The sequence below is a fragment of the Aulonocara stuartgranti genome, assembly GCF_965226115.1.
Source record: "Aulonocara stuartgranti genome assembly, chromosome: 2".
In the NCBI taxonomy this organism is placed as follows: domain Eukaryota; kingdom Metazoa; phylum Chordata; class Actinopteri; order Cichliformes; family Cichlidae; genus Aulonocara; species Aulonocara stuartgranti.
In genome coordinates this window covers 24,887,103-24,903,791 of record NC_138940.1, presented here as the reverse complement: position 1 = coordinate 24,903,791, position 16,689 = coordinate 24,887,103, and the positions used below count along the sequence as shown (strand labels likewise).

The following is a 16,689-nucleotide window of genomic DNA, read 5'->3' as shown; positions in this document are numbered from 1 at the left end:
TTTCACACTCATTTATTTGTTATTAATAATAAACAGCACATCCTACTAACTACTCATTCATTATCGAATACTTGAACATTAGTTTCACTTTTTTGCTCCGTGTAGTAAAGAAAGTATCATACAAAGTGCCCAATATGTAATTCTTCATTTCTTCTGGAATACTTTACCTTTTATTTTTGTTCTTTATGTCCTGAAGTAAAGTGAGACAATTATTCTTCATAATTGTCACAAACATTTGCAATACCGTAAATGTGAGAAGCATTGACAGCTATGCTATGACAGCTAGCAAAGAATCTAGTGGTTAAGAAGATAGATTGGAGACTGGAGAATGGATAATCATCAATAAAATATCCATAATATACATAAAAACATTAACATTGCAATACAGTAATAATATCCTAATATACTAAAACATCAGCCAGTCAGTGTATAAAAATTCTAATACCATCTAGCAGGTCATCACATTGTTAGCAAAATATTACTCTGCTGTTACTAATTGTTTTGCCTCATAGGTATATGTTTGTTTACACATTTGTACCCCTAGTCTGTAGTCTGATTTTACCCAGTTACATGACTTTTAGTGTAATATTACTCAACTATAACTAATGTTAACACAATATGATTACTTGTACATTATCTTGGTAATTAAGTAATAATAGCTAGCCATATAACTTTGTATATAATTATATTATCATTCCCCCCTTGTCTCCAGCTTATTACCCCACTATTATCACAGTATTACCTGGCTGTAATAGAAAGTACTACCCATAAATGTTTGCATTCATTGTTTAACATTTGGGATGCAGGTGACTTGTGATGCAATGCGCGTATCTTAAGCTAAAAGATTTGATGTTTGATCGTTTTATCATAATATTGTTTGAATTTGGATTTTATTGTTTAAAAGTATTATATTTTGGTTATAATATAATGTAACATATTATAATATTAACTATTCATACATGAACTAAACTGGGTTTTATTACACACACAAACACACAAAAAAGAACTAATGTTGAAATAATCAATAATGAATGTGTAATTACTGCTTTGTGCTGCTCTGTGTTTGGATCACCTTAACTAGGAATGACTCACAAAGAAAGTTGCAGTATGAATAATTTATGGATAATAATGAACTAACCATTAGGTTACCTAATGATTCACTTATCTCTCAGCTGGTTCTTTTGCGAGATGTCATTGTCTATTGTATGGTCCTGGATAGGGAAGTAAGTGATGCTAAAAAAAAAGAGTGTGTATTGTATATGTGAAAAGTTAATTAATCCTAAATTACCAACCAAGCAAAGTTGACTCACCTCACTTTCAAACCTCTAATTGTTCCTCCTCCAAATGTCAGCGTTTTATTATAATGGTTTACAGTAACATGGTAATCAATGACAGCAAACGTCAGAGACTGTAATATGCTTCTGTAATTCTAACTATAGCCTACAGACAACATTGCTCCAGCTGAAAAAACACTTGTTAGCTGCATTGTCTTAGTACCCCATCAAAACACATATTATACACTAATACAGTGTCATCTTGTATTCATAACTGTACATACTGTAGAGCAGGCATGAAGTGATTTAACACGACTTCTTTAACAAAGTAAGGCTGTCAAAATAAAATGAAGTGCAAACAATGCTGAAAATGTCCTTTGTGGTTTTACGGAATATCATTTACAGAGTATCTTATAGAGTTATTATATGGCGAAGAAGATGAGAAAACAGCCTCACCAAAGTGTTCATTAGCAGCAGGACTTCTTTACCATGCCACATGAGCTTGATCAGTGCAAGGACTTAACACTGTTTTACGATGTTACATGCTGAAATATCTTTTATATTTAGGGACTTAAGGAATAACCAGTCATGTCATTTTGGGCTTCCTTTCCTTGTTAGACTGTATTCTTTAAAAAGCAGACAGATATCAAATAAACTTAATTCTTGTTCGCATTCACCCAATTTAAACTTCATTTCTTAAATCTTTGAAATACGCTTGTTTTTAGATGTTATATGGGTTATACATTTACTTTTTAATGTAAATCTACAGACACAAAAATTATTACAAAATAAAAGTGACATTACAAAAACACTGTCTTGTCAGTGTTGATATATTTGCTCCACAACGAAACGAACGAATGTCTAAACCCCGTGCGTGTCTTGGGGGACCTGTGTGTGCGCTCCAAAGGCGCACACTGCAAAAAATATTTACCCGCAGGTCATTAGTCAAATAATGAGTGTGAAAATTTCCATTTTCTTTTCCAGCTGTAACATCCTCCTATCGAGTGACACATTGCTACTTGTTTCCTGTCCAAAGCAGCCTTTTTTAAGTAATGCTCGCTTCTGTCCTTGTGTCATTTCCTTTACTATTGCGCGCTGCCCAGACTTGTTGCAGTGACACTTGCTCTCGAAATATTTCTTTGAAAAGCCAAAATTTGCTCTATATATCAAATAACTGAAGTTATCTCGCTATATCGTGGAGGGGGGAAATACTTGTTTAGGGTAAAAGGCAATTAAAATTGTCTTTAGGTTCAACAGTTTTTTAGGTTGTTGTTTTTTTTTCCAAAACGGGTTTATTTTTTGCAGTGCGGCTAATGCTGAAGTCATTCTCCGTCTCATACAGCAGCAACCAAGGACAAGAGAGCATCAGCAGTGAGAGGGAAAAGAAGAGAGAGAAAGGTGCCTCCTCTCGCCATTGCGATAATTGTCTCGCTGTTGAATCGATGTCGGTGCAAATGCTGCTCTAAGGGGAGGCAATAGGAGTGGAGGAGAAGCGGGGGGATTTAACTTCACACACGGACAAAACCTATGCTTGGATTTCGGCTCTTTTTCCCTTCGCCAATGCAAAAGGAAATATGCAGCGAAGCTTCACCATCCTCTACACCAGTTTACTGGGGATGTGCTTGGGTTCAAGCTCAAGTTTTCCAAGTAACATCAATATAGGTGAGAATGGCGCACACACATCGTCACCTTTTGTCTGAGAGAAAAAAACATCAACCTCTGATTCAACTTAAGTCGGTGTCTCTTTTTAAATTTTTTTCCTTTTCGTGTCCACTGTGTACTACATTAACTCCTCATTCTTTGCTTCTCAACAGGAGGATTGTTCCCAAGCGGATCCCACGAATATGAGGTTTTTCGGTTCGCCCTCTCTCACCACCAGGACATCCCCAAACTGGTGCCGCAGGTGGATATGGTCATGATGGGGAACAGCTTCTCCATGACATATGCCTGTAAGTATCTCAGTGGAAACTGATTACATACTAGTCCATGTAGTCCACCTATTGAACCTAAATCTTTAAATCCGTTTATTGACTTTGTAAAGAGCGCTTGCAACTCCATTTGTAAGAGAAGAGAAGAAGGAGGAAAAAAGCCTGTGTAGGCTGTAATTGCTTTTAATACAGGCCTACTGCAAAGCGTGTGTTCGTAGGTTATCTTATTAACTGTTGCGTGGGACCGCAAAGGACTTGTTTCCTCTACATGATTGCAGCGTGGTTTGCGCTCTGGGGAAGCCGCGGGGATTCGAAAGCAACCTATGCGACAGCGACAGCTTTCCTTCAGTCATGTAACAACAGGTTTTTTGTTTTTATGGCTCCTCGTATATGATTTTTAAAACGGCTGCCAATGATCCCAGAGCGCCTTATGCTTCTTTTATAAAGAAAACAAGGAGTCAGCGCAGATCATGGCTCTCCAAACAATGAGGAGGGTAAAAAAAAAATACTCCAAATGCATTTCTAATTAGCCACGGATCACAATCCGATTATCTTTTCCTGGCAGAACACAGACTATTAAACCCTCCCACCCTGAAAGCTTCACAAACACCAGCACACAAAATAAACGTTTTAACTTTTGGGACTTCACCCTCCTCCTTCTTTGTATTAATATGGATCTGGAACAGGCAGACGTATCCTCGGCTAACTCAAGTGAGAAACTGTGCCAGATTCTCTGACAATGGGATGCAGGATTTATGGTCATCAAGCAAGTTTAAAAGTCCTGCTGGTGAAACCCAATAGTCAGAGCAGTGTGAATGCTATTCTCCTGTTGGTGATAATGTGTGTCATTATGCCAGCACCAACAATTGCTCCGTGTCTGAGCTGTGCAAAAGAAATGTCAGTCTAAATTGTTTCATCTTTGTTAGCCCTGCTCTCATCCTTCCTTTGTATTCTGACACGATTTTGTCACCCTTGAGGCTCTTCAGCTGTGTTTTTCTCATTTCATCCTCGACTCCTCTGAATTTGCCCATGGCTCACTCGCACTCTCTGTAGTGAAGTCGCACACTTCCAGGAGATACCCTTTGACAACCCTGTCTGTCTGTCTGGCAGGTGTGTGATACTGCTTCATCCACAGACATTTACTCCTACTCCCACTTTGAGTCGTTGCTTTTTCACTCTGAACCCTCCCCGCGATTCAAAAACCGGTCTTTATGACTTCCCTGCCGGAATGTATGCAGCAATGATATAAGTGAAGAGAAATTAATGTTGATTTATAAAGACACGAAATGCAAGTGTAATGGTATTCTGACTCAGAGTTTTAATGTAATGTGGTTGTAGTCGTTCTTATGAGATTCGGTTATGAGCTTAAAATTGGATTGGAAATAAAGCATTACTTGCAGCGGCACTCATGTAGATTTATAGACATCAGGTGCTGGCTGCTGCTGAAAGCTGAACACAACCACTGAAAGGACATTTACCCTCATCTGTCAGAGTCTAACAAAATATATCATTAAGCTTCATGCTGTGACTTGTTCTCAAGACCACACGCTTTATGAATCACAACCTATACAGAGACATCCATCTGCAGCGTGTCTTGTGGGAAATACTGCAAAACCTGCAAAGTCCACAGCAGATATTTCAACCATCATCCCCCTGAACTTCCCCCACCCTTCAGCCATTTAGGCCACAGAGCCAGGGAGCGCTGTGTAATGAAATGTAAACACACCCAAGATGCCCTCATTAAAGAGACTGTCCTCTGCTCAGAAGGGAGCGTGATGTAAAATATAGGAGGCAGGCTGCTGTTGAATGTTTGCAGATTTCTCCAGTGGATCAAACATGGATCCTATCGCAGTAGGGAGGCTGCTGCTGGTGGTGGTGGTGGTGTGGTACATTAACGTCTTTGTCACCGCGTGCAGCCAGTGGCGAGACATCAGCACAAAGAACAACTCAGATGGTTCTCGCCTGCCTTTTTTCTTAGATTTTCTCAGTCTTTTTTTTTGACTATTTTTGCCAGAATTGCTTCCAGAAACCATTTGATTGTACATATTTTCTTAAAAATATATATATCTTAGATATCCACAGACATCCTACCAAGCAACACACATACCCAGAGCTTAACGTTTTTGGTAATTTGGTGCTAATAATTCAGTCAAGGGTCATTGCTATTATCCAACTTTTCCCAGAGGTTGATTAGATCTATTCTCTTTTAGCTGCAGATGATGCAAACAGACTTTCCTTTTCTTTTCTATCTACCCATCCTGTCCTGTCTTTGATGTTTAAATTTGACCCCCCTCCCACCTCCCATGTCATGCACATCATTGCAGTCCATGGGTATGATGATGGGCTACGGTACAAGCGTGTCAGAAAGATTTGCAGTGGAAGGAGATGACAAAAATGAAAATGACACCTCTTCCTGCTGTGTGTCACTTGCTCTCAAAAGTGTTTGGATGTGAAGGCTATAGAGACATGTTTGAGAAGAAAAAGGAAAGGCTCCGGGGCTTGTTTATAATGAGTCAGATGAGAAACGCAGCCTATTCCTGGATTTCCATTTTGTGTGGTAACGTGGAGGAATTTTGTTTGCGTGAATCTACATCTGGGTGCCCTTTCTATTTAGGATGTCTCGGGTGACTGACAGTTCACCTCTGTAAGCGTGCGACTGTGGGAATGTGCCCGGGGCTCTTGGGGTCCGTGAGTGTGAAAAGCAGAAGGGTGAATGGGCCCTTGTGCACGGGGATGAATGGAGCTCCGGATGAGGGTGATGCTCATCAGCTGGCTCTTATGACCAGCCACTTCCTCCAGAAGCAAGTCTACACAGCATCCACAAACACATGCTCTCTCTCTCTCACTCACACACACACACACGCACACACACGCACACACACGCACACACACACACACACACACACACACACACACACACACACACACACACACACACACACACTCGCTGGCACCTGCCTAAAGAGCAAAGGAATAGGGGCGGGTGGCTGGAAGTAGGGCAAAGGTGACAGAGAAAATGAGAAGAGATAAAGAAAGCCATAAAACGCTGAATGTTATGGGCAAAGTGGTTCATTTTATTTCCTGCATGTGGAGTCATCGGGGTAGTAATAATAACGATAGCATCACTGTCTGCATAATGTGAGGCTAATTTGCATTTCTCTCCTCTTCCATCTTACGTTGACAGGCAAAAGCGAGTCAAAAAGTAACAGAATTAGCAATATTGCCTTTTTACTGCTGTGTTTTCACATTTCCAGTAAAAGTGCTTGCTGGACTGTTTCCTTGTATACGTTTGCATCGTTTAAAATAGCTGCCAGGGATGCTCAGCATAGATAGAGAATGTTAGTCACCCAACAGTTAGATATCACATTACCATAATCTGCTACTGGTTTATAATGCAGATGTCTCTGATTCACTAGCTTCATGTCAAAGTCTCTGCAGGCTCCCGCCTGTATGCTCTGTTTCTCACTTTGATGTGCGGTAAGACTTACAACTAATCTTTGGCTATTTTTGGTTAAAAATGTAAAAAGAAAAAAGAGGGCAAAAAATCAAATAAAAAATAAATGAATTAAAAACATTGCACTTAGCAGCAAAGCTAGACTGTGGAATTTCCAATAATATATGTTTTGCTTCAGCAGCACCTAACTTACATTTGATTTTGTGTCACGTTCAGCCATCTTGACAATAAACCTTTCTTTAGGACTAATTAGTGTTCATGGAAAACACGATATGCGTTGACAGTGTGATGTAGATAGCAGTATTTTCCCCAGCTCTCTGAGGGTCAGTTAAAAACCTAAAGAGAGTGTGAGTGTGAGGCGGCAATGATCAATGAAGTGAGCGCTCTGTGGTAGCCTGCCTAGCTGATCAATAGAGCGTAGATGGGGGTGTGGGTTTGGGGTGGTGGTGGTGGTTGAGAGAGGGGGGGGGGGGGGGACTGGTCGTGTGCTGCTTGTAAATCACATAGTATCACATAGACAGTATCAGTGAGGATATGAGTTATGGGAAGAAACTAAACAGGTACTATACCGACATGGGTCGTGGAGTAACAGTCTGACATGTACATAATAAGGACTTACCAAACAAGCAAGTTTTAATTAACTGTAGCAACCACTCCTCAGAAAAAAAACATCAAAAATTGGTGATTTATTGTTTCTTTTATTGACTATTATTAGTTTATCCATAATCACTGGCTCCTCCACACCATTTCTTTGCCCTGTCTTTCTCCTATCACCCCGAACTGGTCATGGCAGGTGACTGCACCTCCCTGAGCATGGTTTGCTGGATGTTTCTTCCTGTTAAAAGGGAGTTTTTCCTTTCCACTTTTACCATTTGCTGGCTTAGAGGGGGTCATCTGATTGTTAGGGTTTCTCTGTATTGTTGCCTTACGATATAGTCGCACAACTGTTTATAGCTGTTGCTGTGACTTGGCACTATATCAATAAAATTGAACTAAAGTGGACTAAAACAAAAAGGAGGGCTGTTTTTGACTTTGTCTGGATAATTTCTTTTTATATGCCATAAGAAGTGAAAGCTTGTGAAATTTGTCACTATAGGAGCTTTAATGGAAGTGAGGCTGAGAGGTCTGGCATGGGAGGAAATATAGGGTGTCTGTCAGCCATAAAGAAAGCACGTCAAGGAAAACAAAAAGGAGAACTCTGAGTGTAGTAACCACTTCTAGTCACTGATTGAAATTTAGTGTGTGGTTTCACCGTTGTGCAGGTAAACATTTTTTGCCTCAGTGCAAAATGCAAAATATGGAAATGTAGATCAATATCTACCAAACATTTTGGCTTGTGACCCCTAAACTAAAAAAGCAAATTAAAAGAATTAAAGTCTAACATGTGATCCAGAACACTGGGGCTACAATCCCATGTCAAACCGCTTATATCAATAGGAGTTACGTTCCAGTAACCAAACTGGTGGACAAAATCCTTTACCTTGAGATAACTTTTGCCATCATGTTGTGTTTTCTCATGTGTATGCGCTGCCACATTTACATGGCTCAAGTTTTCCCCATCAGTGTAGTACCATGGTCTGACTATAAAAAAGAAATGTGTGCGAGCATGTGAGACTGCTTTCTGAAATCCTCTGTTCACACCCTTGCGCGCACACACAATAGCTAACAAGAGACAGAGCTTGAACAGATGCATTTAATGTATTATTCAATGCAGCACATCCAAAGCTATCACTCCGTGGAGTTATAAGCATAAATATGTAATAATAAGCCGACAGAAAAAAGAGAATTCAACCAACTCTGTTAAACACTATAATGCTTAGAAATGTTCAGCTTTCCATAGGAGAAACTTCAAAAAAGAAAAAGATGTCATCCTTTATTCTTTTCCATTTCTAGGTGCAAACCGACATGTTTCAGTTGGGGTGAAAGCAATGAGTGGAAGAGGGTGGTGGTGGGGGTGTAGGGAGTTAAGCTGCAATTTCAAGCCCGGTGGCTGGTGTCAGTGAAACTCTGGCTGGTTGTATTTGGGGTTGTTTTTTTTTCCTGTTGTAGCAATTGTATCAGTCGTTGAGGTCCATCTGTGGTGACTGACTTCCACAGTGCATGCATGTTCAGAGGGATTACAGAGTATTCAATTTGCTATTGAAAATGGCAGACAAAAAGCAGATCACTGCTCCCTTCTGACTGTTTGGGACATTACAGTTATTTGTCAAGAAGAAAACAAAAGGAAAACAAATAAGAAAAAAAACTTGTGGCAGTTCTCTTGGGCTAGAGTCTGGCAGGTGCTGGTTTGATGAATGAGAAGACTCCGTTTTTTTGTTTTTTTTTTCTTGCTACAGAGCACCAGGGATAGAGAAAGACCCATAGCAATCAATGCAGATCAGCCAAAACCTCTCCCAGAGCAGCAGACTGATAGGATGCAGAGCAGGAGGGGGGTAGATTTTTTTCCCCATGTTCTGTGCGTGTGTGTGTGCGCTTTTGTTGCTTTGTACAAGGAAGACAGAGGGAATGTACACATGGGGCAGGGAGGGAAGAAGAGAGTAATGGCTGCGAAACAGAAAATAAGCAACTTGTCATTTAATATCTTCGCCCTCATGTGACTTTTTCTAAGAAAGACTTGCCACATGAAAGTGAACTGACCAGCCAGTTCTGTTGTGAAGACAAGACCACAGCCTTTATCACACATCTTATTTAGCCCAGAAACGCACACACATTACTGATGATTGTGTCCACTCTGTTTCAGTTTGTCCCCCTCATTGTCTTTCAAAACCAACTCCAAATCCTCCTCTGTATTCATGCAAGCTCACCAAGTATTTAAAAAAATCTGTCGCCTCTGGAGGTAATGGGAGCTGGGACGTGGAGGTCTGAGCTGAGACATCTGGGGCTGGCAATTAGAAAACAATGTGTTCGCGGATGAGGACCAGGATTTGTGTTGCAGGGTGGAGGGACGAGCGCCTGATGATGGCAGCTGTCATGTTTTTGCAGCAAAGACAGAAGCGGAGTCCCTCTTTTGTCATACAGTGCATTATAGGAGCCTCTGTGTACTGTAATGAGGAACAAAGCCTACAAGCATATTAAGCCGTGTCACACAATACAACTGCTGTTGTTGTTGGCACAGTTGCACAGATTACACAAAAGTGACACAAGAACTGCAACAGTTGTTAAAAGTCGCAGAAGCAGAAAAGGCAAGAAATGAAACAGAAAATCATGCATCATCACATATTTTGCCTTACAGCTTAGACTGTTGTGTATATTTCCTTATGTGTAGTCGCATTAACTTGTGTGGCTGAAGTGTTATAAATCAGACAGATAAATGCATTGCAATACTAGATTTAACTTTTTGCTAGCATAAATTAGCATTATAACTGATACCTGGATGGTCATCATGCCTGTCAGTCTTGGCTGTCAAACTTAGCCAAGCGTGAAAAACCCACAAAATAATGTAATTATAATTACGTATTAACATTACTAATTTTGATACTATGGATGTCAAACTTGATACTAAAATAAGTATCTAAATAAACAAATGACTCTAATAATTGCTACTGAAAATTACTGTTGGAATGGATATGCATTTGCAACATTATTGATGCAAGTATTGATATCCACACTGTCTTTGTCTCTTCCAGTTGACACACAGCTTTACACAGCAGACGGGCAGGCACATAGCCCCTCCCCTCACTAGCAGCTAAACACATGAAATGTGGTTGATATTCACAACGCTATTAACTATTAGCAATTATCCGATACAAATAACCATCTGTTATCATTATGTAGCAGCTAGCAGCTGTGACCAATAATAAGATTGTAACGGTAATGCTGGAGCTAGCGTTATATGTCCTGCACATCTGTAACATTACAGTGTTAATTTAAAAGGATAAAAAAATTTGTGTATCTATCTATGTTTCTGTTAAAGTCTGAGATTTAATTCTGAGAAAAGACTACCAGCAATTAAATAGAAACATCTGCAGCACCATCTCAGAAAACATAGATAGATAGATGTGTAGAAGAGCATCATGAGAGATAGGTCCTTGATGAATAAGAACAACATGATACCACTATTAATATTGATATAAACGAGCCTCTAGAAACTGCCAAACAAAGGCTCACAGCTCAAGCCAGTAGGCTGAAGAGATATAGCAAGAGAAACAGAGGCCAAGAAAATAAATGCCTTGTTCTCCAAAGATCCGTTCAGGATGTACTCTCGCAGAGCTAGGTGGGTCTGCCTGCGTACTGCTGGAAGAACATCTGGGAGGAAAAGGTTCCATAATATCAAGTGACTAGTGGACCTAAGAGCACACCATGAAAGCCTGGCAGCACAAATAAGGGACTTGCTAACAGCAGGTACTCATCCACTACTGGCTAACACAGGGCAAAACAATCCCCACAAGCATACAGTATCGTCAAACTACTGTCCAATTACCTGTCTCGCCACAACATGGAAGATCCTCTCAGGCATCATAATATCCAAGCTGAGTGAAGACATGAGCACAGCTCAGAACAGCATTGGGAATAATACCAGAGGGTCAAAGCAGAAGCTGATGGTTGACAGAGCAGTACACCAGCCAAACTAACCTGAGCACCACATGGCTACACATAATCCTATAACTCTTGCCCCACACATGGATACAGGAGTGCTTTGGAGTATACAAGGCTAATAGTGTAATAATAGTGTAATAATAATGTAACATTCATCTAGAACTGTAAAGTGTGAATGATCATAATGTGTGGAATATACCAAGGTGATACGCTGTCCCCACTGCCATTTTGTCTTCAACCCCTTAAGTGAGCTCCTCACTAAGAGTTGATACAGATATACAGGGAGTGCAGAATTATTAGGCAAATGAGTATTTTGTCCACATCATCCTCTTCATGCATGTCGTCTTACTCCAAGCTGTATAGGCTCGAAAGCCTACTACCAATTAAGCATATTAGCTGATGTGCATCTCTGTAATGAGAAGGGGTGTGGTCTAATGACATCAACACCCTATATCAGGTGTGCATAATTATTAGGCAACGTCCTTTCCTTTGGCATGGTGGGTCAAAAGAAGGACTTGACAGGCTCAGAAAAGTCAAAAATAGTGAGATATCTTGCAGAGGGATGCAGCAGTCTCAAAATTGCAAAGCTTCTGAAGCGTGATCATCGAACAATCAAGCGTTTAATTCAAAATAGTCAACAGGGTCGCAAGAAGCGTGTGGAAAAACCAAGGCGCAAAATAACTGCCCATGAACTGAGAAAAGTCAAGCGTGCAGCTGCCAAGATGCCACTTGCCACCAGTTTGGCCATATTTCAGAGCTGCAACATCACTGGAGTGCCCAAAAGCACAAGGTGTGCAATACTCAGAGACATGGCCAAGGTAAGAAAGGCTGAAAGACGACCACCACTGAACAAGATGCACAAGCTGAAACGTCAAGACTGGGCCAAGAAATATCTCAAGACTGGTTTTTCTAAGGTTTTATGGACTGATGAAATGAGAGTGAGTCTTGATGGGCCAGATGGATGGGCCCGTGGCTGGATTGGTAAAGGCAGAGAGCTCCAATCCGACTCAGACGCCAGCAAGGTGGAGGTGGAGTACTGGTTTGGGCTGGTATCGTCAAAGATGAGCTTGTGGGGCCTTTTTGGGTTGAGGATGGAGTCAAGCTCAACTCTCAGTCTTACTGCCAGTTTCTGGAAGACACCTTCTTCAAGCAGTGGTACAGGAAGAAGTCTGCATCCTTCAAGAAAAACATGATTTTCATGCAGGACAATGCTCCATCACACGCGTCCAAGTACTCCACAGCGTGGCTGGCAAGAAAGGGTATAAAAGAAGAAAAACTAATGACATGGCCACCTTGTTCATCTGATCTGAACCCCATTGAGAACCTGTGGTCCATCATCAAATGTGAGATTTACAAGGAGGGAAAACAGTATTTAGTATTTATTTATTTATTGTCATTGTCAAGAACAATGAAATTGCGTTTGGGGCTTCCATACAACCCAAAAAAAAGAAGAAAATAATAAATACCCCTTAAAACCCAAGTGTACATATTTAACCCAGTGTGACTCCAATGCAATAAGACAATCCTTAGCAATAATGTTCGTAGAAATTCAGACAAAGACCTGAGAAACATGACAAAATACAACAATGCAACCCATTCAATATTATTGTACTGTGAGATATGATATCAGATATGATAGTTATCTATTTAAGAAAGAGGGGGGGGGGGCAGGAGGGGGAAGAGAATAAAGATATGATGCACCAATGCAGACCAGTTCATTGCTATTAAGAAGTTGGATATGGTTATTGTCCGTGAGAGGGGGGCAGAGAGTTCAGGAGCCTCACAGCCTGTGGATACAGGCTGTTGGCCAGTCTGGATGTTCTGGCCTGTATAGACCTGTACCTTCTCCCTGAGGGCAGCAGATGGAAAAGGTGGCGCGCAGGGTGATGTTGGTCCCGCAGGATACTGTGCACCCTCCTCAGACAGCGAGTGGGGAAGATATCCTCTCTGAACAGTGTCTGGGAGGCTGTGGTTGCTGCTGCACGCAATGTTGATGGTGAACAGATCAAAACACTGACAGAATCCATGGATGGCAGGCTTTTGAGTGTCCTTGCAAAGAAAGGTGGCTATATTGGTCGCTGATTTGTTTTTGTTTTGTTTTTGAATGTCAGAAATGTATATTTGTGAATGTGGAGATGTTATATTGGTTTCACTGGTAAAAATAAATAATTGAAATGGGTATATATTTGTTTTTTGTTAAGTTGCCTAATAATTATGCACAGTAATAGTCACCTGCACACACAGATATCCCCCTAAAATAGCTAAAACTAAAAACAAACTAAAAACTACTTCCAAAAACATTCAGCTTTGATATTAATGAGTTTTTTGGGTTCATTGAGAACATGGTTGTTGTTCAATAATAAAATTATTCCTCAAAAATACAACTTGCCTAATAATTCTGCACTCCCTGTAGAGTCAAGAGTGGAGTAGCCATAACCCACCTCCCGTACATGGATGACATCAAGCTGTAGGTGCAGTGCTGTCCTGGTAACAGCAAAGATACTGTGAAATACTCTCAAATTCCCAGGTGAGTTTGAGGAACACACATACCAACCTCTCAAGGAAAGTGAAAGGGAGATTTATATGTATCTCACCCATCTATCCATCAATGGAAATTGATGGATAGATGGGCGAACTCCCAACTCTTGAGCCATAATCGCCCCATGGTATCAAATTTGAAGTATTTTCCTGAGTATCTGTAGCAAGTTTAAAATTCCAATATTGTGACTAACACACACAACCACAACTTTATATTTCGACAGTAATGACGTTACTTTATTTTTGTTAAGCACTGGAGTATCTCTAAATACTCGCGCATGAGCTGTCTAGCCTATACAAGCTCAAATTGCCATTTTACACAGGATTCACATGGTAACATCAGACACAGCCACCACAATTTCTAAAAAAAACATTCAGGGACATTTTAAAAGTAATAACCAACACAACACCTTACTCTGTGTAACTCTGCAATGCCTCCGTTTGAGATGATGGAATGAGTTTTGAGGTGTTCAAAATTCTTCTGATGCCTGTTACTAGTCCTCAACCCCCCCACACACACTCAAATGCAAACGATCTCCTTATATTGCTCATGTTCAGCTGATTCCTTTTTACACTTTCAAATTAATTCCTTGCGCTTTTGCTTTTGTATTCTTGTGTTAATGATAGAACTCATCTGTCAAACCTGTGAGCCGCATACATTCTGTAGTGTAACTGCATGTGTACACAGTTCCTCAAACGCCTGAGACTAATCCACTCTACGGAGTTATCGATATCAAGATTTAAATACATCAGGGTAGCGGATTTAATCCATGAATTATCCATAGGTGCCTTGTCCTGTACTGTTATTGATTGTCTCTAGTATCTGCAAGTTGGAGTCAATGGCTCAATTAGTTAGCTGAGAAAAAACTGGCTATAACATTATTCATTTATCAAGCACTAACAGTCAAATGTTTGCTAGGTGTGTTTTTTTTTTCAAATAAATACATTTTCTACTTTTGCAGCCCTAGATAGAAATGATTTTTTGCAGCGCTCATAAATTCTGCTCAGTGACCACAATCATTTCCCACGAGCTCGGCTGGAATCTGTTGAAGAAGGTTTTTAATTCATACAGAGGTTCCTAGTGAATTAGCTTGCAGGTTGTGAGTTTGGCTCTCCTTGCCCCTCATATCCACTTCCATCACTTCCCCTGTCAGAGAAATGAAAGCGTGTGAGCGGGACTGTCCCTCTGCACCTGTCGACACTGATACGCAGATGGGGAGATAATTGCGAAGGGATAATTGTTAAGGAGATAATTGGAGTTTCCATACCCCCTGACAGGAGCTGGTCTGGGCTATGTTTCTGACCCGTTGCCCAGGTAAGCATTTGTTCAGCAGGCGGCAGGGCTCCGCAGCAAACCAGATTGGAGACGTGGTGAGAAACAGTAAGAAGGAGAGACAATAGCTTGGCGTGAAAGGGTTAGAGAGTGAGACACCAGAAGAGAGAGAGATGTTCGGAGCGGAGGGGAGTGCTTTCACACCCTCGATTACCCATTTAATGAGGCGATGCGGTGCCATTGTTTTATTACTTAGAGGAAATAGGAGAGATCTAGATTTCACTGTGTGGTCCCTTTATTTCCCACTGCTAGGCTGGCATCTGTTCTCTTTGTTCGCAGCATTCTCCTTATCATTTCCTCTCACAGACACCCGTGCTTCTCTTTCTTTGCCTTCTGTCTGCTGTCACCTACATTTTCAAGACTCACTTCATTTTTTGCTCATCCTTATTAACCTTCCGTGGCCCCGTTTTCAACTAATATAAACTCTCATGAGTATCCAGTGCGCCCTGACTTACAGTCTAAGTCCTGTTTGGTTGTTCAACTGTTGGTCCCACATCTCCCCCAGAGTTCAGTGTCTTCCTCTCTGGATTTAGTCGATATTTTCCTTATTTTGCCCCCTTTCTTACTCCTTCAGCCACTCTTTTTTATCCTCTATCTCAATTTTCCCTTTTTCTTTGTTGCAAAACACAATTTTATTGCTTTTGTTGAGGAAGTACATCTCTTTTGAGCTTGGGAAGGTAACGCTGTTTAACCTGGGAAACAACAAATCGCTGGAGCAACAAATTGCCGTCTGTCAAAAAACCAACGCCCTTTTTAAAACCTCTTGAACCAGTTTTGACTCCCTTAACTCTTAAGTATCGATTTTCTGGAACATACATGGATCAAAGAATTACCACTACAATGCGCTATGACTAAAAATACTCGTTGGCAGATTTTTCAGGATTTTTAAGGCGATGCAACTGAAAACTGCTTTGACAGCGAAACCCTCCTACGCAGTCATGTCTGGAGACTTTCATGCAGATCTGGGTTGGTGCTGTGTTTTGGTCCCCTGGGTCCCTGTCCTCTGCGCAGAAGGAGATTGATTGCACTGTGTGAGTCATGCTGTGTTGGAGGGCTCGCAGAGTAGGCCACCTCCACCCCATCACCTGGGGGGTTCTTTACAAGCACGATCTGTGTGTGATACGCTGTCTTGTCAAACCCAGTGAGACATTATTGTTATTTTTTATTTTTTTTATTGAAATATTTTTGAGCTAGCGCTTAACGTTTATGAAGGGGTATTGTTTTTTACCCTTAAAAGAAAAATCAGGTCTGAATGCTTGCATACAAATGTGCGGTCTGATTGAATCGGTTATTGACTTCTTTTGCTCGTCCTTTCATTAACATAGCTGATTAGCTCTCCTGAAGATGGATGAGACCAGAGGGACCACAACATGCTCTCTGTTTTTATTACATACATTATCTGGCAGTTATTAGCCATGGGTGGCTGAGTGGAGGATAACTGTGCGCCGAGCAGTGTCTGGTGTCAGATGTGTTTATCTCCCCTCAAAGTGCTCTGTGGTTGATTGAGTGACCCTTCACCCTTGTGAAGGTGGTGTATTTTGCTGCCTCATGTGACAGCTGCCTTCCTGCTGGTGTCATTCCACTCATGTTTCCAAAGGATACTTTAAACTAAGTGCAGAAAAGTAC

The 16,689-nt window shown here is 40.9% G+C and overlaps 1 protein-coding gene across 6 annotated transcripts in view; it reads left to right on the top strand.

Moving 5' to 3' along the window:
• Window positions 1-2,134: 2,134 nt before the first annotated feature.
• gria1a (glutamate receptor, ionotropic, AMPA 1a) overlaps window positions 2,135-16,689 on the top strand; it is a 74,773-nt gene continuing 60,218 nt past the window's right edge. For 5 of the 6 annotated variants that reach the window (XR_014271107.1, XR_014271108.1, XM_082504310.1 and 2 more), the window contains exons 1-2: window positions 2,135-2,936; window positions 3,089-3,223. Coding sequence is in view for 3 of the 6 variants with exons in the window: in XM_082504310.1 (XP_082360436.1) it covers window positions 2,849-2,936; window positions 3,089-3,223 (223 nt within the window). In the remaining 3 variants the exon portion in view is untranslated. Of the gene's footprint in view, window positions 2,937-3,088; window positions 3,224-13,676; window positions 13,720-16,689 lie in introns of those variants that run through there. The other variant, XM_082504312.1, reaches the window with a different exon arrangement.